This window comes from Coregonus clupeaformis, chromosome 16 (genome assembly GCF_020615455.1).
Source record: "Coregonus clupeaformis isolate EN_2021a chromosome 16, ASM2061545v1, whole genome shotgun sequence".
NCBI lineage: Eukaryota > Metazoa > Chordata > Actinopteri > Salmoniformes > Salmonidae > Coregonus > Coregonus clupeaformis.
In genome coordinates, this window is record NC_059207.1 from 38,101,555 (window position 1) to 38,124,363 (window position 22,809).

At 44.1% G+C, this 22,809-nt stretch overlaps 1 protein-coding gene across 1 annotated transcript in view; it reads left to right on the forward strand.

The window, feature by feature from the left end:
• Positions 1-22,809, forward strand: part of LOC121584783 (transmembrane protein 132C-like) — a 253,640-nt gene that overhangs the window by 113,762 nt on the left and 117,069 nt on the right. The window contains exon 3 of the mRNA XM_041900894.2: positions 78-221. Within this exon, the coding sequence (XP_041756828.1) occupies positions 78-221 (144 nt within the window). The remainder of the gene's footprint in view (positions 1-77; positions 222-22,809) is intronic.

The window sequence follows — 22,809 nt, forward strand, 5'->3', positions numbered from 1 at the left end:
AACCAACCAATGCTGTGCTGCGTTCTATCTCTCTCTCTCTCATCCTGAGTCTCTATGTGTTTTTTCTGCTTCCCCAGGGTCAAGTTGAAAGAGGGCATGGCGTTTCTGGGTGCCCGGCCCAGCAACCCCACCCTGTGGATGGTGAGCCAGGATGTGAGGAGTGAGGGGCACAGGGTGGTCACCCTCCATTGCCGCAGGAAAGAGTCCAGCTACGGACAAAGGTCAGTCAGCAGCACTTGGATCTCCCCACTGTGTCCTATTGAACATCACTGGTATACTGAACACACAACCATCTACAACCTGCACTCAACCTCTACAACCTTCCCCTATAGGCCCGAAGTCTGCCTTATAACTCTTGACTCTAAATAGCACAGTGTTGGCTTGAGTAAACCCAGCTAGCACATAACGCTCTGAGAACCATATGTTTCTTAGATCTTGGTGAGAGCGTGGTTGTCCTATGATTATTTTGCATACAACCTTCCCAAAACCTTCTGGGAATGGTGCAGGATAGTTGCTTGGCTTTAAAACTCAGCACATTTAAGGAACTTGACAAAATAATTGTCTTGCCATTTCATTACTTTAACAGAACGTTTCATAATAGTTCAAACATGGTTACATTTAATTTCAATTTTGTTAATGTTCTAGGAGCATTCTCCAACTGGTTTGAGAGAGAATGTTAAGAAACAACGTTTGTCTGTGGGAATTTAAGTACTTCAGCATAACGTTTCCTACAGGTTTCATCATGGTTCTACTTAAAGTCATGTTCTCAAATTGTTCCAAGAACATTAAGAAAACTTTCTATAAAAACTACAAGAAAACTTTAATAACATTCATAGAAGTTCTAAGATTGTTATTTAAAAACATACATTCCATTCTCAGAATGTTAAGAAAACTTTCCATAAAAAACACAAAACTTTAGTAATGTTCAGAGAACGTTCTAAGAATGTTATTTAAAAACACATACATTCCGTTCTCAGCATCAACAAAACTCTCTCTATCCTCCATCTTGTTAAGTGTGTTCAGGTGTTGGCCTCGCCCACTAATTGGCCACACCTGATCTTAATGAGTGCTTGTTTCCTTTGAAATGGGGTCTTTTTTAATAGACTAAAATAAACAGCTTTGTATGTGTATAAAAACATGGCATGCTAGCTCCATCCTGGTGGCACAGTGGACTAATTCCATGGATAGAGAACAGAAGATTATAAATTCAAATCTTACTGATGCCATGTCACAATACAAAATAAATGTGTTTGCATGATTAATGCCTAAGGAAATTACTGTGTCCTATCTGCACTTGGAATTCCAAAAAGGTTTACCCAAAATAAGCTATCAGTGTTATTAAAAGTCGTATTGAAACATTCAGTGAAAGTTTTAAGGAAGTTATTAAAAAACCTCCAAATAACCTATACTTTCCGTTCTCAGAGCGTTAAGAAAACCTCCCAGGAAAACTTTCAAGGAACAAGAGTAAAACATTCTCAGAACCTCCCTGCAACCTAAAAATAACAATTTCCAGAACAATTTTCACTTCTGTTCTCAGAACGTTTAAAAGACGTTCAGTTTTACCGGTCAGGAAACTTATGGCTTCATTCCCAGAACCAAAAATGTACGTTCCCACAACTTCCAAGGAACCAAATGTGGTGATGCCTATTCCCAATTTGTATTATACATTTTTATATAACCTTTATTTAACCAGGCAAGTCAATTAAGAACAAATTCTTATTTACAAAGATGGGCTAGCAAGAGGCAAAAGGCCTCCTGTGGGGACGGGGGCTGAGATAAATAAAAAACAAACAATGTAAGACCAAACAAACAACACAGATAGAAGACTCTTGCAACAGCACAAATACAACAGCAAACAAACAGTGGATGTGTGTGTGCGTGCAGGCATGTGTGTGGTGTGTGTAAAGTAAAACAACATACTTCCTTACATAAGGCAACGCAAACTAGAAACAACTACATCTCAACAACCTGTTAATCTATTTGTCCTTTGAACTCCTCCAGGGTCACCAGGTCCTGGAGTTTTAGGTTGGCTTGGAGGGAATTCCAATTTTCGAGACTGTTAGCATAAAACAAGATTGAGATCTGTGTTTGTATGTGTTTTATTTAGAGCTAGAAGAGAGGATACATAAAACTGCAGTTTTCCTAAAATGGCCTTATAAATAAGAATGTACCAGTGTTTGAGTCTGCGTGTTGCTAGTGATGTCGACCCGAAAGCATTATGTCCAATATAGCGAGGGAGGTAAACAGCCCATCTCCAGCTCTCTTTTGATTAGCATATTAATTTCCCCAAACTGAAATAGCCTTAAAGTTGTTTAGTAATTTCCTATCTGTATTATGTACTTACATGTATCTAGTAAATAGGAAACAGATTCCCAGGATGTGAAAAGGGTTGCTGCTGTATTAATTAAGTTGGAATCCAGGCCCTTTGTGTGTCCTAATGGTTTTCTTCAATGGATCAGAAAGTTGGGTTAATAAATCTAACTTTCTAGTGACAGGTGTAATTCTACGGATTAGCGAATGATTGGGAGGTTGGAAAGCTCTGCTTATTAAGTCCATCAGCATCATTCCACTATACTTACATTTAACTTACATTGTCTCCCGAGTGGTGCAGTGGTCTAAGGTACTGTATTGCAGTGCTAGCTGTGCCACTAGAGATCCTGGTTCGAATCCAGGCTCTGTCCCATGGGGCGGCGCACAATTGGCCCAGCGTCGTCCAGGATAGGGCAGGGATGTAGCTCAGTTGGTTGAGCATGGCGTTTGCAATGCCAGGGTTGTGGGTTCAATTCCCACGGGGGGCCAGTAAAATATATATATATATATAAAAAATAAAATAAAAAAGAATAATTCGCTCTGGATAAGAGCGTCTGCTAAATGACTAAAATGTAAAGAGAAGACTTTAGAGTTTGACTGTGTCACATTCAATTCAAAGTATGCCCTGTGGTTGTTTGAGTTTAGCCTTTTAAACGTACTTGTGTAATTCTAATAAATGTTTCCAGTGTTCTTGTTTAAATTGTTGTAAAACACTTCCCCCAAAAAAAAGTATTAGGGCAGTAACCATTCATTGGTTACTTTGGTTAGTTCAATGCAGAGCTGTGTGTTCAAAAGAAGGAAAGAGTGATTGCAATTCCAACCTCGATGAGTCTAGAGACTTTGAATGTTCAGGTCAGTTGTATAATCTTCTTGATATCATGAACCAGGGAGGTATCCCTACATGGTCCTAAGCAGTACTACAACATTGACTATCAAGCATCATGTACAACATAAACGAAAACATCCAGGCAAACAACAGTCTGGCACAGTCAACCTGGCACTCAGGTCTTCTACTTCTCTGGCCTCATCTCCCTGATATATCCCTCAGTGTACACCCAGGGTGTGCCGAGATTCTCTCACATGAGTGCGTAGCGAAATCAGTTTTATTGATTTAAGCATGTTCTGTCTAATCCCTGGCTGTCCTGTCGTGCCATGTTGAATGGACTACTGCTCCTTAATCCCCCAGCTGTCCAAGTCACTCCATAGGCACAAGAAGCCCAGCCGTGGCTATAATATACAATAATCCTTTATTTTTGCATTGCCTCTCCACCCCTTGCCCACTCCCAGTCTTTTCATTGGAGCCCTTTGGAGGGATTAGATACAGCCGTCTCATCTGTTGAGCTGTCATCCAATTTATCAGCCTCACTGACTGTAATGTTTCTCTCCGTTTCTCCATCCCCTGTTCTCTCTTTTCATCCTTCCACAATGAGTGGATGTGAGTACTGTACGTCAATCTGCTGTAGCTGCAGCTTTTTTACCAGGGGGAATTTTATTACCCATTTTATTATCTGTTTGTTCACTAGTACCATTAACCTTGTGTTTATTATGTATTTTATGCCCAGTACATGGGCAGTGCAGCAGGCATATTGTTCCTGCTATGTATTAAAGGGAATACTATAGGTGACTTGGACGAGTCACACAATCTGGAGTGGTGGCAATTCCATTTCAATTTAGACAAATTTAGATTTATTACAATTAATCTAATGAGTCGACGATTGAATACTCATTTTCTGAAGTAATTCATTTAATTTTAATGAATCTCTGAACTGAGTTCAAATGGAATTGGCCTCAAATCTGCACCAGGTAGCCAATGCAGACCCAGCTCTACTGTATAGGCCTACTGTAGCAGTTGTAGTGTACTAAAGGCCTTCAGTGCCTTCAGAAAGTATTTACACCCCTTGACTTTTTCCACATTTAGTTGTGTTACTGCCTGAATCTAAAATGGGTTACATTTAGATTTTTGGGTCACTGGCCTACACAGAATACCCCATAATGTCAAAGTGGAATAATGTTTTTCAAGAGTTTTACAAATTAATTAAAAAGGAAAAGCTGAAATGTCTTGAGTCAATAAGTATTCAACCCCTTTGTTATGGCAAGCCTAAATAAATTCAGGAGTAAAAATGTGCTTAACAAGTCACATAATAAGTTGCTCACTCTGTGTGCAATAATGACGTTTAACAAGATTTTTTGAATGACTACATCATCTCTGTACCCTTTTATTTATTTATTTTTTATTTAACCTTTATTTAACCAGGTAAGCCAGTTGAGAACAAGTTCTCATTTACAACTGCGACCTGGCCAAGATAAAGCAAAGCAGTGCGATAAAAACAACAACACAGAGTTACATATGGGGTAAAACAAAACATAAAGTCAAAAATACAACAGAAAATATATATACAGTGTGTGCAAATGTAGCAAGTTATGGAGGTAAGGCAATAAATAGGCCATAGTGCAAAATAATTACTATTAGTATTAACACTGGGGTGGAAATGAGCAAAATAAATAACAATATGGGGATGAGGTAGTTGGGTGGGCTAATTTCAGATGGGCTGTGTACAGGTGCAGTGATCGGTAAGGTGCTCTGACAACTGATGCTTAAAGTTAGTGAGGGAGATAAGAGTCTCCAGCTTCATAGATTTTTGCAGTTCGGCAGCAGAGAACTGGAAGGAATGGCGGCCAAAGGAGGTGTTGGCTTTGGGGATGACCAGTGAGATATACCTGCTGGAGCGCATACTACGGGTGGGTATTGCTATGGTGACCAATGAGCTAAGATAAGGCGGAGATTTGCCTAGCAGTGATTTATAGATGGCCTGAAGCCAGTGGGCTTGGCGACGAATATGTAGTGAGGACCAGCCAACAAGAGCATACAGGTCACAGTGGTGGGTAGTATATGGGGCTTTGGTGACAAAACGGATGGCACTGTGATAGACTACATCCAATTTGCTGAGTAGAGTGTTGGAGGCATTTTGTAAATGACATCGCCGAAGTCAAGGATCGGTAGGATAGTCAGTTTTACGAGGGCATGTTTGCCAGCATGAGTGAAGGAGGCTTTGTTGCAAAATAGGAAGCAGATTCTAGATTTAACTTTGGATTGGAGATGCTTAATGTGAGTCTGGAAGGAGAGTTTACAGTCTAACCAGACACCTAGGTATTTGTAGTTGTCCACATACTCTAGGTCAGACCCGTCGAGAGTAGTGATTCTAGTCGGGTGGGCGGGTGCCAGCAGCGTTCGATTGAAGAGCATGCATTTAGTTTTACTAGTGTTTAAGAGCAGTTGGAGGCTACGGAAGGAGTGTTGTATGGCATTGAAGCTCGTTTGGAGGTTTGTTAACACAGTGTCCAATGAAGGGCCAGATGTATACAAAATGGTGTCGTCTGCGTAGAGGTGGATCTGAGAGTCACCAGCAGCAAGAGCGACATCATTGATATACACGGAGAAAAGAGTCTGCCCAAGAATTGAACCCTGTGGCACCCCCATAGAGACTGCCATAGGTCCAGACAACAGGCCCTCCGATTTGACACATTGAACTCTATCTGAGAAGTAGTTGGTGAACCAGGCGAGGCAGTCATTTGAGAAACCAAGGCTATTTAGTCTGCCAATAAGAATGCGGTGGTTGACAGAGTCGAAAGCCTTGGCCAGGTCGATGAAGACGGCTGCACAGTACTGTCTATTATCGATCGCGGTTATAATATCGTTTAGGACCTTGAGCGTGGCTGAGGTGCACCCATGACCAGCTCGGAAACCGGAATTGCATAGCGGAGAAGGTACGGTGTTATTCGAAATGGTCGGTGATCTGTTTGTTAACTTGGCTTTCAAAAACTTTCGAAAGGCAGGGCAGGATAGATATAGGTCTGTAACAGTTTGGATCTAGAGTGTCACCCCCTTTGAAGAGGGGGATGACCGCAGCAGCTTTCCAATCTCTGGGGATCTCAGACGTTACGAAATAGAGGTTGAACAGGCTAGTAATAGGGGTTGCGACAATTTCGGCTGCTATTTTTAGAAAGAAAGGGTCCAGATTGTCTAGCCCAGCTGACTTGTAGGGGTCCAGATTTTGCAGCTCTTTCAGAACATCAACTGTCTGAATTTGTGTGAAGGAGAAGCGGGGGGGTGGTGGGGGGGGTTTCATGGGCAAGTTGCAGCGGAGGGTGCAGAGCTGGTGGCCGGGGTAGGGGTAGCCAGGTGGAAAGCATGGCCAGCCGTAGCAAAATGCTTATTGAAATTCTCGATTATTGTAGATTTATCAGTGGTGATAGTGTTTCCTAGTCTCAGTGCAGTGGGCAGCTGGGAGGAGGTGCTCTTATTCTCCATGGACTTTACAGTGTCTCAAAACTTTTTGGAGGTAGTGCTACAGGATGCACATTTCTGTTTGAAAAAGCTAGCCTTTGCTTTCCTAACTGCTTGTATATGTTGGTTCCTTACTTTCCTGAAAATGTGCATATCGCGGGGACTATTCAATGCTAATGCAGTACACCACAGGATGTTTTTGTGCTGGTCAAGGGCAGTCAAGTCTGAGGAGAACCAGGGGCTGTATCTGTTCTTAGTTCAGATTTTTTTGAATGGGGCATGCTTATTTAAGATTGAGAGGAAAGCACTTTTAAAGAACAACCAGGCATCCTCTACTGACAGAATGAGATCGATATCCATCCAGGATACCTGGGCCAGGTCAATTAGGAAGGCCTGCTCGCTAAAGTGTTTTAGGGAGCGTTTGATAGTGATGAGGGGTGGTCGTTTGACCGCGGACCCGTTACGGACGCAGGCAATAAGGCAGTGATCACTGAGATCCTGGTTGAAGACAGCAGAGGTGTATTTAGAGGGTAAGTTAGTCAGGATGATATCTATGAGGGTGCTCATGTTTACAGATTTAGGGTTGTACCTTGTAGGTTCCTTGATAATTTGTGTGAGATTGAGGGCATCTAGTTTGGATTGTAGGATGGCCGGGGTGTTAAGCATATCCCAGTTTAGGTCACCAAGCAGTACGAACTCTGAGGATAGATGGGGGCAATCAATTCACATATGGTGTCCAGGGCACAGCTGGGGGCTGAGGGGGGTCTGTAGCACATACAATTATCTGGAAGGTCCCTCAGTCGAACAGTGAATGTCAAACACAGATTCTACCACAAAGACCAGGGAGGTTTTCAAATGCCTCGCACAGAAGGGCACCTATTTGTGTAAAAATAACAAAGCAGACATTGAATATCCCTTTGAGCATGGTGAAGTTATTAATTACAATTTGGATGGTGTATCAATACAAAGATACAGGCGTCCTTCCTAAGTCAGTTGCCGGAGAGGAAGGAAACCACTCAGGGATTTCACAAGGCCAATGGTGACTTTAAAACAGTTACAGAGTTTAAGGGCTGTGATAGGAGAACTGAGGATGGATCAACAACATTGTAGTTTCTTCACAATACTAACCTAATTGAGAGAGGGAAAAGAAGGAAGCCTGTATAGAATAGAAATATTCCAAAACATGCATCCTGTTTGCAAAAAGGCACTAAAGTAATACTGCAAAAAATGGGGCAAGGCAATTCACTTTTTGTCCTGAATAGAAAGTGTTCGTCGTCCCCGGAGTACTAGCTACTACCGTTTGATGTTTTCGATGTTTGTTTTGTCATGTCTAGTTAGTGCACCTGTTTCGTATTCTGTATTGATTATGTCACCTATAAGTTCCCCTATGTTATGTTTGTATCTTGTGTGTTATTGTTCCACCTGTCGTGTATGGATAGGTTCGGTGCCTTGGCTCTACGTTGTTGTTTTACGCACTCCGCGTATTTTGACTCTTCGTGTTGTTTTACGCACTCCACGTATTTGTTCGCCTCCAGTGTTTTGAGGCCGTTTATTTTGTGTACTATTTCAAGTGTTAGTAAAGTCGTCTTGACTTATCCTCTGTGTCCTGCGCTTGACTCCACCACCGCATCCACATCAGCACATCCTGACACTGCATCATATTATGGGTATGCTTCTAATCATTAAGGACTGGGAGTTTTTCAGGATAAAAAAAAGAAATGGAATGGAGCTAAGCACAGGCAAAATCCTAGAGGAAAAACAGTTTCAGTCTGCTTTCCACCAGACACTGGGAGATAAATTAACATTTCAACAGGACAATAACCTAAAACACAAGGCCAAATCTACACTGGAGTTGCTTACCAAGAAGACAGTGAATGTTCCTGAATGGCTGAGTTACAGTTTTGACTTAAGTCTACTTGAAAATCTATGGCAAGACCTGAAAATGGTTGTCTAGCAATGATCAACAACCAATTTGACAGAGCTTGAATAATTTTGAAAATAATTATGGGCAAATGGTGCACAATCAATGTGTGGAAAGCTCTTAGAGACTTACCCAGAAAGACTCACAGCTGTACTCACTGCCAAAGATGCTTCTACAAATTATTGACTCAGGGGTGTGAATACATATGTAAATGAGATATTTCTGTATTTCATTTTCAATACATTTGCCAACATTTATAAAAACATATTTTCACTTTATCATTTTGGGGTATTGTATATATTTTTTCATCCATTTTGAATTCAGGCTGTAACACAACAAAATCTGCAATAAGTAAATGGGTATGAATACTTTCTGCACTGTAGGTGCTGTCTGTCAGACTGGCGTGATTTCTATTTCCACAAGGCCACCACAGCTGTAAAACGCCCACTTCACAGGTCTCCTTCAAAACATGTGTTCATTGTTATTGGATTGTACTCCAGAACACCTACTCTGCCAGACAAATGTGACATTAATATTTGTTCCAATAGACAGAATCTGACTTTATTCGCCAGGACACAACTGCTTACTCAACATAATAACGTGTCAACTTCTACCTGCCTTGCATGTTATGAGAAAACACACTCTTTGAAATACTGGGCTTTTTCAGTTGCAGATTTATTTTCTCCCTAATACAGTACTGTACAGGATGATCCGAATAAGCTCCTATAGAAACGCACAGATATCAGCTAAAAGAGCACTCTGGGAGATTGGAAATTCACCGGCAGTGCCACTAAAGAACAGCAGCACATTTAAAACAACAGCAGTCCTGCTTCCTCAGCATGTCATAATAACCCAGTCTAAGTGGACCCTTATCTCCTCAGTAAAAGTGCCTTGTCTGGCCCAAGTTATTGAAGACTGTCTCAGTCCAGATGGCTACCCCATCGGTGGCCATTGGGAGAGACCACATGTGGAGCAGTAACAGGCTCTTTACAGAACTAGTTCAGTCATTGTAGCCCACTCCCAGGCCTCAGTGAAGAGATACTGTCACAAAGACTGAGACTGACACTTACATGATTGAGTAGAGTGCAGGACTCAAGCATATCTTCTTTTACATTTCCCTCACCCTCACTCATGTTCTAATACATTATGACTGCATTGACTTGGATTCCACATTATGTGCGTTTACAATAGCAAAAGTCATAAAATGGAAAGCACATCTTTAAACATACACTACATGACCAAAAGTATGTGGACACCTGCTCGCCAAACATCTCATTCCAAAATCATGGGCATTAATATGGAGTTGGTCCCCCCTTTGCTGCTATAACAGCCTCCACTATTACATTTCCGTCATTTAGCAGACGCTCTTATCCAGAGCGCCTTACAGTTAGTGAGTGCATACATCTTTTCATACTGGCCCCCCGTGGGAATCGAACCCACAACCCTGGCGTTGCAAGCGCCATGCTCAACCAACTGAGCTACACGGGACCTATTCTGGGAAGGCTTCCCACTAGATGTTGGAACATTGCTGCGGGGACTTGCCACAAGAGCATTAGTGAGGTCGGGCACTGACGATTAGGCCTGGCTCGCAGCTGGTGTTTCAATTCATCCCAAAGGTATTCAATGGGGTTGAGGTCAGGGCTCTGTGCAGGCCAGTCAAGTTCTCCCACACCGATCTCGACAAACCATTTGTGTATGGACCTCGCTTTATGCGTGGGGGCATTGTCATGCTGAAACAGGAAAGGGCCTTCCCCAAACTGTTGCCACAAACTTGGAAGCACAGAATCATCTAGAATGTCATTGTATGCTGTATCATTAAGATTTATCTTCACTGGAACTGCGGGGCCTAGCCCGAACCATGAAAAACAGCCCCAGACCATTATTCCTCTTCCACCCAACTTTACAGTTGGCACTATGCATTGGGGCAGATAGCGTTCTCCTGGCATCCGCCAAACCCAGATTTGTACGTTGGGCTGCCAGATGGTGAAGCGTCATTTATCACTCCAGAGAACGCGTTTCCACTGCTCCAGAGTCCAATGGCGGTGAGCTTTACACCACTCCAGCCTATGCTTGGCATTGCGCATGGTGATCTTAGGCTTGAGTGCGGCTGCCTGGTCATGGAAACCCATTTCATGAAGTTCCCGACGAACAGTTCTTGTGCGGACGGTGCTTCCACAGGCAGTTTGGAACTCGGTAGTGAGTGTTGCAACCGAGGACAGACGATTTATACGCGCTACACGCTTCAGCACTCGGCGGTCCCATTCTGTGAGCTTTGTGGCTGAGCCACTGTTGCTCCTAGACATTTCCACTTTACACTAACAGCACTTACGGTTGACTGGGGCAGCTCTAACAGGGCAGAAATTAGACGAACTGACTTGTTGAAAGGTGGCATCCTACGACGGTGTCACGTTGAAAGTCACTGAGCTCTTCAGTAAGGCCATTCTACTGTCAATGTTTGGCTATGGAGATTGCATGGCGGTGTGCTCGATTTTATACACCTGTCAGCAACGGGTGTGACTGAAATAGCCAAATCCACTCATTTGAAGGGGTGTCCACATACTTTTGTGTATATAGTGTACATGACATCTCCATCTCCCCTTAAGCCCATATATTCTGTGTGTCTCTAACAACTCGACTCTGTATCCCAGAGGAAAGGCCCCTACAATACCACTGTAACAACAGTAGGGAATGAGCAGCATGCAGTGGGCCTTAATGTAGCAGAAATGAAGGCAGAAAGGAAATGGGTCTAATAGATTAGACCTGTAGTGGGCCATTAACAGGACTGTCCTAATGATAGCACCCTTAACAATAAAGCTTCCCATGGCCTTCATTCATACAGCCTCAGAGGAGGCCCATTGGCATTTCCACCAATGCATAATTGTGTTGGCGCTGCTCAATTTATATATGCTCCTCTCACAATTGGAATGACGTGTGATCAATGCTGTTCTTCTCTGCTTCAGCCCAGTCCTGTCAGAACTCTTTACTGCTGGGTTTTTAGATGTACAAATAATGGGAAAGGGACATTCAAATGGGTTTTTATGCAATGAATCAGCCCTCCTTGAGAAAGAGGGGAGATGAGATGGTGTCCACGATGTCTTGTATAAGACATCCTGGTGATTACACGAATCACTGTAGATTACACCAGAGTAGCACGGTGCTCTTTCTGCTTCTGTTACGTGGCCAAGCCAAGGAAACAATCTGTAGACTGAACAAAATGTCCAAGTTTTAGTGGTGTAAAGTACTTAAGTAAAAATACTTTAAAGTACTACTTAAGTAGTTTTGGGGGGTATCTGTACTTTACTATTTATATTTTTGCCAACTTGTACTTTTACTTCACTACATTCCTAAAGAAAATGATGTACTTTTTACTCCATACATTTCTCTGACAACCAAAAGTACTCATTACATTTTGACAAGAAATTGGTCCGATTGATTCACTAAACACAAATGCTTCCTTTGTAAATTATGTCTGAGTTTTGAAGTGTGCCCCTGGCTATCCATAAATAAAAAATAAATTAATACATTTTGCGTCTGGTTTGCTTAATAATAAGGAATTTGAAATTATTTATACTTTTACTTTTGACACTTAAGTATATTTTTGCAATTCCATTTACTTTTGATACTTAAGTATATTTAAAACTAAATAATTTTAGACTCTTACTCAAGTAGTATTTACTGGGTCACTTTTACTTCATTTGTCATTTTGTATTAAGGTATCTTTACTTTTACTCAAGTATGACAATTGAGTACTTTTTCCACCACTGCCTAGTGTCACACTGTGCAGGTGGAGCTACATAAATCAGGAGGTAATAACTTCCATTAGAAAAGCGAACCAATGAGGATGTGGGTCACCCATCATGGTTACACAAGTCCATATCAATGAGTCATTCTGATTTGGGCTCCCAGGCTCATTACTGATTGAATAGCACTGTGTGGGACACTGTACATGTCATTGGAATTAATTTGTGCCTAAATATGTGGTAAATATGGGCTACGTCGTGAGCAAGAAGACTGACTGACAGACAGATTGAAGTTTGCATGTGGTCTCCCTGGCCCACCATGGGTTCATGTGTTTCAGATTTATAAGGGTTTATGAGTTTATGTGAGTGAATATCCTGCTCTTAGAGGTTAATCCCAAAGGATTTGAATGTGGTTACGGCACATTAGTATACAGTGTTGTCTCTAACAACACACAGTGATATCCAAACTCCTCCCTCCCTGCCTGCCTCAGTACTGCAGCATAGACCTAGATTCAGCTCTCCACTGAGGGGGAGCTTTGGTTTTGTTGTAAAAACGCTGCTGTACAAAACAAAAGGACATAAATAAGCACAGCATGGTCTGCATAAGCCTTTGTGGATTTATTACTCATGCATTCCACCCATAAACAGATTTATGACCACATACCCATTCAGGCAGTTCCTCATGTTGTCTAAAAAGCCTAACACAATTTTCTTTAAATTAGACCTGTGGTGAGAGGCAATCTTGTTGTTTTGGAATGAGTCTGCTAAAATGAGTAATCTACTGTGTTAGCTACAGGTGGCACTAAGCTTGGAAGACAAAGTGGTCTTATGCATAATTATACAACGGGTGGTTCTAATCCTGAATGCTGATTGGTTAAAAGCGCATTCTAGCCAGTGTCTATTCCACAAGTTAAGTTAAATCTATGACGTTAAAATGCCTATTTACTCTGTTCCATCTGACTGCTCAATCCACTGTCTCATCAGCCCAGTCAGGCAATTTATTAACTTGATCTCCACTATAAAAAGCATCTAGACATTATCTCACATTTCTTTTAGACTAACATTTAGTTTTCAACAGCGGAGATTTGTATAAACCTTGCTGTCTGTCTCTCCGACATTTGCAACATTGTTTCAATATTCAAACACGATCTCCAGCTGTCCAATAGTAATGAACGTGTCAGGAGTCGGAAAGAGACAAATAGGCAGGCAGCGTTTCTCAGCCAGTCGAAATCATGAATCAGCTGGCATAATTTTTATGGATATATACAAAGAAATGTCAATTGAAAAAAGGTAAAACGAAATGAAGTGCAGCTAGTTTGTGGTCTTTCTAGCTTCAGTTTGAAGTGATTGTGTTAGAGGTGTTGTTGGCTAGCTCCTCTGAACAACAGTGTCCTGACGAGTGAGCATATTTTCTATGCCAGGTGAAATCACGCCTCATTAGCTCATTATTATGGATGTAGCCAAATAAATGTCACTAGAAAACTGCTTAAACAAATACAAATGTAGCTTTTCGGGCATTATCACTTAAATAGTAATCCGTCTATAGTAGATTGTAGATGACTGCTTGACTGATTTCCATAAAGGAAATGTACTATTGCTATTACAGTAACATCCTATTACTATTAACATATTCTAATTGTTACTTATTACATATGTTCTGTATTTTGAGTATATTGTATAGCTACAATATAACTACTATTGATGGAAAATAACAGAACAATGTAAAGGAAATTAACCACAAACATTACAGATTTACTTTTCCTTACCATGGTAAAGGTGAAGATTAAATTGTGATGCAGTGCAGCAATATCACCACTTCTGCTTCAAGACATCCACATAACTTGGTGCTATGAAAACTCCTTAAAGTTTTATAAGTAATCGTGATGGTCAATCCACTAGCCCCTGTATTTATCGATGTTACAAAATAACCTTGGCTTCCAGTTGATTCCAATTAATTCCTCTCACCCTCTCTTTTGAGATGATTGGCTTTTATAATGCATGGCACAGCATTTTCCGAGAGTATATGACTTTAAGATTGCTTGTCTGGCACCAGGGCTGTCTCATTTCTGTAACCTGTGCAGGAGAGATATTCAAATGACACTATTAAATCAAGGCCTTAATTCTGCGGAACGGTGGAGGAGTAGAATGAGGGACATTAACATTACATTTTAGACATAGTATGGACATAGTATGGGCTGAGAAAATACAAGATAGGAGATTGTGGAAAGATAAGAGAGGAAATATATGTTTTTATCCTGCTGAGTGTTGGGCCACTGGAACCCTCATCACATTGAACACAGAGCGGGAGCTGCTCTTCTCACTCTTCTCAGTAAAAAAACGTACAGAATCGATCAGCTAGAGGGCAGCGGGAGAAGGAGAAAAGAGTCCAGGCTCTTTGTGAGAGCGTCTTGTCCATGGTGTGTGCTAACTGAGAGCAGCAGGGCCATGGACTCCCCATGGCTATTTGTCCCCCTCCTCTGTCTCATCCCATTCCTGCACCAAGCCAAGGTTAACAGGTAGAACTGGCATCCGCTTGATGAAATGCAGTAAAAACTAAAATGCTAAGTGCTCCTCCTCTGTGCTGCTGCCTGACTCCCCTTTAGCAGGCATTTACCAGCACTGACATGTAATCAGACGCTCTGCACTCTGAGGGGTATCAGTACACCCACCCCAGGCCCTGGGCTCCGTCATTAGCAGGGCCCTTCACTGCCGGCCCCACAGCCACATTCCCCACCACTAGATGAGATGCCACACTCTGTTCATGTCACCTGCTCAAACAGGAGACACCAGCAATACAGGTCTCCTGTAGCAGGGTGTTTGCCTGAGGAACACTGTGTATTGTTCTAGGAGCGCTATGGTACTTCTGTGACCTGAGGTGTTATTGGACAATCAAATAACTTATTGTTTCACTGGGGTCATCAATGGGAAATGTATGGCTTTTAAAGCAACTCACAAGAATACAAGTGTTTGATGATAAAAATATACCCATGCTTCTCTTGTTGTATAGGAGAAGTTATTGAAGTCTCCAACAACATGAGTACATGTACAGTATATCTAAGACATGTTTGGTTTATTACTATAGTGCAGCATAAATGTATTAAGGGATAAATGAAGACGTTCTGTACATTACCTTGGAAATCCTGGACGACGCTGCGGGACGAGGCGGATGTACAGAACGGAGGCGTTTATCCCGCTTATACCACAGTTGCCAAAGAAAACAATATGAAAGCACACATTTACTGGTAAAAAAAAAAGAATGTTGATATTCGTTCATTTTTAAAAGCAAATTCATACTTTCTCATCTTTTGGTTGCTAGAGACCTGACCCAGACATTCGTTCGATTAGTTCGATATTTATGGACGTGACCCAGTCGTTCATTCTTTATGTTCCGTTGCCATGCTCGTTGGCAATGTTCTTATCCCTTGCTTGCTTGCTAGCTAGCCAGCTAGCTACGGCTAACACAGTCACGACCTCTGCAGCCAGAATAACAGCAAAGTAGCTGTTTTCTACTGACATTCATTTGGATACATCCATAACAATGAGCTGATGATGCCCGATTTTGCCTGGCATAGCTAGAAAAATGTGCCTTCTTGTCAGGACACTCGTCAACACTGACTGTTAGTTACGAGGAGATCGCATTGCATATCAAACACTAGGCTAGAAGCTAGCTAAATAGTTTGTTGCTAGCAAACCTGCCAATCTGACAACTGAATAAAAAAATAGCTGGTCAAACTAGAAACGTGGGGGGATTTGACAGCATAGCGCCACTTGCGCCATGACTGCAACTGTAGGGACCAGAGAAAAAAGGCATGTTCATCACTCACCACGTTAGGTCATCAAAGATGCTCAAAAAAAAGATGTCTCTGCAAAAACAAATCAATGCTAGCTAGCTAGCTAGCTAGCTATGTTTTCCTCGTTGGACCTGTGTTTACAATGTATACAATTTCGGTTTGTGCAGTTGTTGGTTTAGCTTTCTGTAAATTTGTAGGGAGTACGGTCTGCATGTGTAGGCACTTACTGGGTCATGATTGCAAGGTGTCCTGGTATATTTTCCAACAGTCCCGATATCTTTTCCAACTGTCTCATTATCTGGTTTTAATGTCCATTCTAGAATGCCCTTCTAGCCAATCAGAAACGAGCATTCAACAATGCTGTGGTACAATATTATTTCAAAAATGAAAATATAAACGAAAAAAGTATTTCTACCAGTAAATGTGTGCTTTCATATTGTTTTCTTTGGCAACTGTGGTATAAGCGGGATAAACGCCTCCGTTCTGTACATTACCTTGGAAAAATGAGCTCCGCTGTGTCGTCCATTATTTCCAAGGTAAAGTACAGAACATCTGCGTTTATTCCTTAATTAAAATGTGCCTCAATCCCATTATATGGTCTGTTTTCCCTGTTTGCCCCTGCTATCCAATACTTATCCTTTCTCTCATAGCACTGGCTTGTAACACATGTTGAATCAGTGTGTGAATATGTAAATATTTGCCATTAAGTTCACTTTCTTTAATTAGTCATCAGATTTAATGACTGAGTGCTACCAATTAAGGATCAATGTCTCATTTCTGCAGATGGACCCCTGGGTGAGTGGAGGTAGTTTAGCGGTTATGAAATCATTCATAATTTCTACTCTGCTGAGAGGAGTGCTCAGCTCATACCAGACTGATTACCTGATCGATGGAAAGCTGCACAGGCTCCTGGAAAACTGCATGTGTGCAAATTAGGTTGTTTTTTGTGTGTATTAGTAGTTTTGTATGATGTTTGTGTCCTGTGTGTGTATGTGTTCGTGTGTGTTTGTGTGTGTTCGTGTGTGTGTGTGTGTGTTCGTGTGTGTGTGTGTCTGACATTCATTTTCTTTAATTGCTCTGGCTGTAATGTAGCACTGAGCTCATTAACTGGTGTACCACAGAGGGGGCTAAATTCAGCTAAATACTTAAGCTCACTTCTGACACACTGTGGGAGAGAGATGCAGCTGTGATGTGGGTTGTGTTCACACAAATATACACTGTGTGATACTCTGGCTCCATGGACTTTGATTATTTGAGCCAGGGTTGTTCATTTTCATTGTTTGGGTGTATTTCTATGTTGGGTTTTGGGTGATTTTCTATGGTTGCATTTCTGTCACGTTTATTTCTAGGATTAGTCATATGACTCCCAATCGGAGGTAACGAGTGTCAGCTGTCGGCTCGTTATCTCTGATTGGGAGCCATATTTAAACTGTGTGGTTTCTCCTTGGTTTGTGGGTTTTTGTTCCATGTTTCTGTCAGTGTTACAGAGGACTTCACTATCGTCATTTGTTGTTTTTCGTGGTTGCTTTATTAAATAAAGTCATCATGTTCACTCCACGCGCTGCGTATTGGTCCGCTTCTTCAGACGATCGTGACAGAAAAACCCACCATCAAAGGACCAAGCAGCGTGTCAAGCGGCAACAGGACCCAGCTCCAAAGGCTTCCTGGACATGGGAGGAGATTTTGGACGGAAAGGGGTCCTGGACTTGGGAGGAGATCCTGGATGGGATGGATCGCCGTCCATGGAGCGAAACGGTGGAGAGGCGACGGCGAGAGGAGCAACGGCGTCAGCAGGGCCATCATCGTTGGAAGGACGAGAGGCAACCCCAAAAAAGTTTTTGGGGGGGGCACAGGGCTTGGACGACGGGGCTAACGGAGGCAGAGAAGGGGCGAATTCAAGAGGCCACCAGGTTACGGGGGTCACTGGCCAAAGTAGGGAAAGGAGATGTAGAGGCACGGCGTGAGAGACTGAGGTGTGTATCCAGTCCGGTCCGGCCCGTTCCAGTTCCCGGGGTAGAGCCAGTGGTGTGTGCCTCCAGTACGGTCCGGCCTGTTACGACCCCTCGCACCAAGGATACGGTGCGCTTCGCCAGCCCGGCCCGGCCTGTTCCGGCCACTCGCACCAGGGATACGGTGCGCTTCGCCAGCCCAGCCCGGCCTGTTCCGGCCACTCGCACCAGGGATACGGTGCGCTTCGCCAGCCCAGCCCGGCCTGTTCCGGCCACTCGCACCAGGGATACGGTGCGCTTCGCCAGCCCAGCCCGGCCTGTTCCGGCCACTCGCACCAGGGATACGGTGCGCTTCGCCAGCCCGGCCCGGCCTGTTCCGGCCACTCGCACCAGGGATACGGTGCGTGTCGCCAGCCCTTTCCCACCAGTGCCTACACCACGCCCCAAGCCTCCTGTGTGTCTCCCGAGTCCTGTGCGTCCTGTTGCTGCTCTCCGCACTAGGCTTAATGTGAGTCCCCAGGGTCCAGCATGCCCTGTTCCGGCTCTCCGCACTAGCCCTTATGTGCGTTCCCAGGGTCCAGCATGCCCTGTTGCTTCTCCCCGCACTAGCCCTGAGATGCGTGTCCTCAGCCCGGTACCTCCTGTTCCGGCACCACGCACCAGGCCTACGATGCGCCTCAGACGGCCAGAGTCTGCCGTCTGCCCAACGGGGCCTGAACTGTCCGTCTGCCCAACGCCGTCTGAACTGCCCGTCTGCCCAACGCCGTCTGAACTGTCCGTCTGCCAAGCGCCGCAGGAACTGCCCGTCTGTACTGAGCCTGCAAAGCCGCCCGTCTGCCATGAGCCTTCAGAGCCGTCCGCCAGACCGGAGCCGCTAGAGCTCTCCGCCAGACAGGAGCAGCCGGAGCCTTCCGCCAGACAGGAGCAGCCAGAGCCTTCCGCCAGACAGGATCAGCCAGAGCCTTCCGCCAGACAGGATCAGCCAGAGCCTTCCGCCAGACAGGATCAGCCAGAGCCTTCCGCCAGACAGGATCAGCCAGAGCCTTCCGCCAGACAGGATCAGCCAGAGCCTTCCGCCAGACAGGATCAGCCAGAGCCTTCCGCCAGACAGGATCAGCCAGAGCCTTCCGCCAGCCAGGATCCGCCAGAGCCTTCCGCCAGCCAGGATCCGCCAGAGCCGTCCAGCCAGGATCCGCCAGAGCCGTCCAGCCAGGATCCGCCAGAGCCGTCCAGCCAGGATCCGCCAGAGCCAGCCAGCCAGGATCCGCCATTCAGTCCGGTGCTGCCCCTTAGTCAGGTACTGTCCCTTAGTCCGGTGCTGCCCCTTAGTCCGGTGCTGCCCCTTAGTCCGGTGCCGCCCCTTAATCCAGTGGGGTTTAATTGGGGGGTGGTCAGGTGGAGGGGCCTACGGAAGCGGATAGTGACTAAGGTGGGGTGGGGACCACGACCTGGGCCAGAGCCGCCACCATGGACAGACGCCCACCCAGACCCTCCCCTAGACTGTATGCTGGTGCGCCCGGAGTGCGCACCTTTAGGGGGGGGTACTGTGATACTCTGGCTCCATGGACTTTGATTATTTGAGCCAGGGTTGTTCATTTTCATTGTTTGGGTGTATTTCTATGTTGGGTTTTGGGTGATTTTCTATGGTTGCATTTCTGTCACGTTTATTTCTAGGATTAGTCATATGACTCCCAATCGGAGGTAACGAGTGTCAGCTGTCGGCTCGTTATCTCTGATTGGGAGCCATATTTAAACTGTGTGGTTTCTCCTTGGTTTGTGGGTTTTTGTTCCATGTTTCTGTCAGTGTTACAGAGGACTTCACTATCGTCATTTGTTGTTTTTCGTGGTTGCTTTATTAAATAAAGTCATCATGTTCACTCCACGCGCTGCGTATTGGTCCGCTTCTTCAGACGATCGTGACACACTGTAGTGCTGTAAAACACTGCCATTGATGTTTATGGATGGGGGTCTTACTAATGGCCGGGGGTCTATGGACTACATTACTTATGTTTACAGAGGTGATGCCATAATAGGTCATCGTAGTTGTCGTAGTTATCACATGTAACATGTTGATGACCTGTAACATTTACCGCTTCATTGTCTCTTCATTGTCTCGAGAAACTAGAACAGGCACATAGTTGGCAACTTTTGATCTGGGGACCCATGCCAAATCTTTTCAGTCTCCTGAGGCGGAAAAGGTGTTGTTGTGCCCTCTTCACGACTGTCTTGGTGTGTTTGGACCATGACAGTTTGTTGGTGATGTGGACACCAAGGAACTTTTTGGGCTTAGTTGTGGTCAGTTTGCAGTGTACAAATTATTATAATTATGTTCCGGCCCAACGACCATACGCTCCGACAAAAATAGTCCCGCGACTGAACCTAGTTGCCTACCCCTGAACTAGAACATGGAGTAGACAGTATTCTTATTGAATCTGTCCATCCCCAAACCATGTTCATGCTCTCTGTCTGTGTTAACATCTCAGGGGTCACACTGCAATCGATAGAGGATCTGTGCTTGTGTGTGCATGCATGTGTTTGTGTATGTGTGTGTAGTCATGCATTTGTGTGTGTATGTGCATGACTGTGTGTGTGTGTATAATGCTCCTGTCTGAGAGGGGGGATAAGAAATAAGGCTCTGCAGGCGGGCCTGGGCGGGGGGCGGGGCCTCTGTCCACTGAGCCCTGACTGATTGCAGTGAGCCTGTGGGGTGTGAGGCAGCAGAGCCAGCATAGGACTGGAGTCTGTCCTCGCTCAGTCCCAGCAGTACGAAAGCCCCTCACTGCCACTGTCATTATAACAACACAAAGGATGTATGTAGGTGTGTGTGTATGTGTGTGAGTGCGCACGTGGGTCTGTGTGTGAGTGAGCATGTGTTTGTGTGTTAAAAAGTAGATCTACAGTGCCTTCGGAAAGTATTCAGACCCTTTGACTTTTTCCACATTTTCCCCCCTAAACAATCTAAACAATACCCCATAATGATGAAGCAAAAACAGGTTTTTAGAAATGTTTGCTAATAATAACAAATAAAAAATGGAAATATTACATTTACATAAGTATTCAGACCCTTCACTCAGTACTTTGTTGAGCACCTTTGGCAGCGATTACAGCATCGAGTCTTCTTGGATGTGACGCTACAAGCTTGGTACACCTGTATTTGGGGAGTTTCTCCCGTTCTTCTCTGCAGATCCTCTCAAGCTCTGTCAGGTTGGATGAGGAGTGTCGCTGCACAGCTATTTTCAGGTCTCTCCAGAGATGTTAGATCAGGTTAAAGTCCGGGCTCTGGCTTGGCCACTCAAGGACATTCAGAGACTTGTCCTGAAGCCACCTCTGCGTTGTCTTGGCTGTGTGCGTAGGGTCGTCCTGTTGGAAGGTGAACCTTCACCCCAGTCTGAGGTCCTGAGCGCTCTGGAGCAGGTTTTCATCAAGGATCTCTCTGTATTTTGCTCTATTCATCTTTGCCTAAATCCTGACTAGTATCCCAGTCCCTGCCGCTGAAAAACATCCCCACAGTATGATGCTGCCACCACCATGCTTCACCGAAGGGATGGTGCCAGGTTTCCTCCAGACGTGATGCTTGGCATTCAGGCCAAAGAGTTTAATCTTGGTTTCATCCAACCAGAGAATCTTGTTTCTCATGGTCTGAGAGTCCTTTATGTGCCTTTTGGCAAACTCCAAGCGGGCTGTCATGTGCCTTTTACTGAGGAGTGGCTTCTGTCTGACCACTCTACCATAAAGGCCTGATTGGTGGAGTGCTGCAGGGATGGTTGTCCTTCTGGAAGGTTCTCCCATCTCCACAGAGGAACTCTAGAGCTCTGTCAGAGTGACCATTGGGTTCTTGGTTACCTCCCTGCCAAAGGCCCTTCTCCCCCGATTGCTCAGTTTGGCCGGGCAGTCAGCTCTAGGAAGAGTCTTGGTAGTTCCAAACTTCTTCCATTTAAGAATGATGGAGGCCACTGTGTTCTTGGGGACCTTCAATGCTGCAGACATTTTTTGGTACCCTTCCCCAGATCTGTGCCTCGACACAATCCTGTCTCGGAGCTCTACGGACAATTCCTTCAACCTCATGGCTTGGTTTTTGCTCTGTCAATTGTGGGACCTTATATAGACAGGTGTGTGCCTTTCCAAATTATGTCCAATCAATTGAATTTACCACAGGTGGACTCCAATCAAGTTGTAGACACATCTCAAGGATGATCAATGGAAACAGGATGGGGTCAAAGGGTCAAAGGGTCTGATGGCAAAGGGTCTGAATACTTACGTAAATAAGGTATTTCTGTTTTTTTAATTTTGATAAATTAGAAAATAATTTTAAAAACCTGTTTTCACTTTGTCATTGTGGTGTATTTTGTGTAGATTGCTGAGGATTCTATTTTTTAAATCAATTTCAGAATAAGGCTGTAACATAACAAAATGTGGAAATCTGAATACTTTCCGAAGGCACTGTATATGGTACAGTTATGTCTGAATAGGCTTCATTTAGTCCTTGATACCACTAAGATGCTGGAACATTTCTGTTTCCCTGTAAAGGCAAAAAAACATGGATGCATTTTCCTTGTTTACTATTTACCTAATTGAGGAAAACATCCTTGTTGAACTAAAACTGATTCCCACCGTATCCTCTTCCCCCTCTCAGACTCAGAGAGCCTGAATAAACAGGGATGTTGTTAACCTTTTCCTTTTGTATTTTGCCTCAGCTAAAGAGCAGTTTTGATAGAGTGCCATTGATTGGACACTCTGGGCCCCCCTAGTCAATGGACCTTGTGTGTGCCCTGGGTTCAGTTGCCGTTCCAACAATGGTGGACATCCAAGGTCC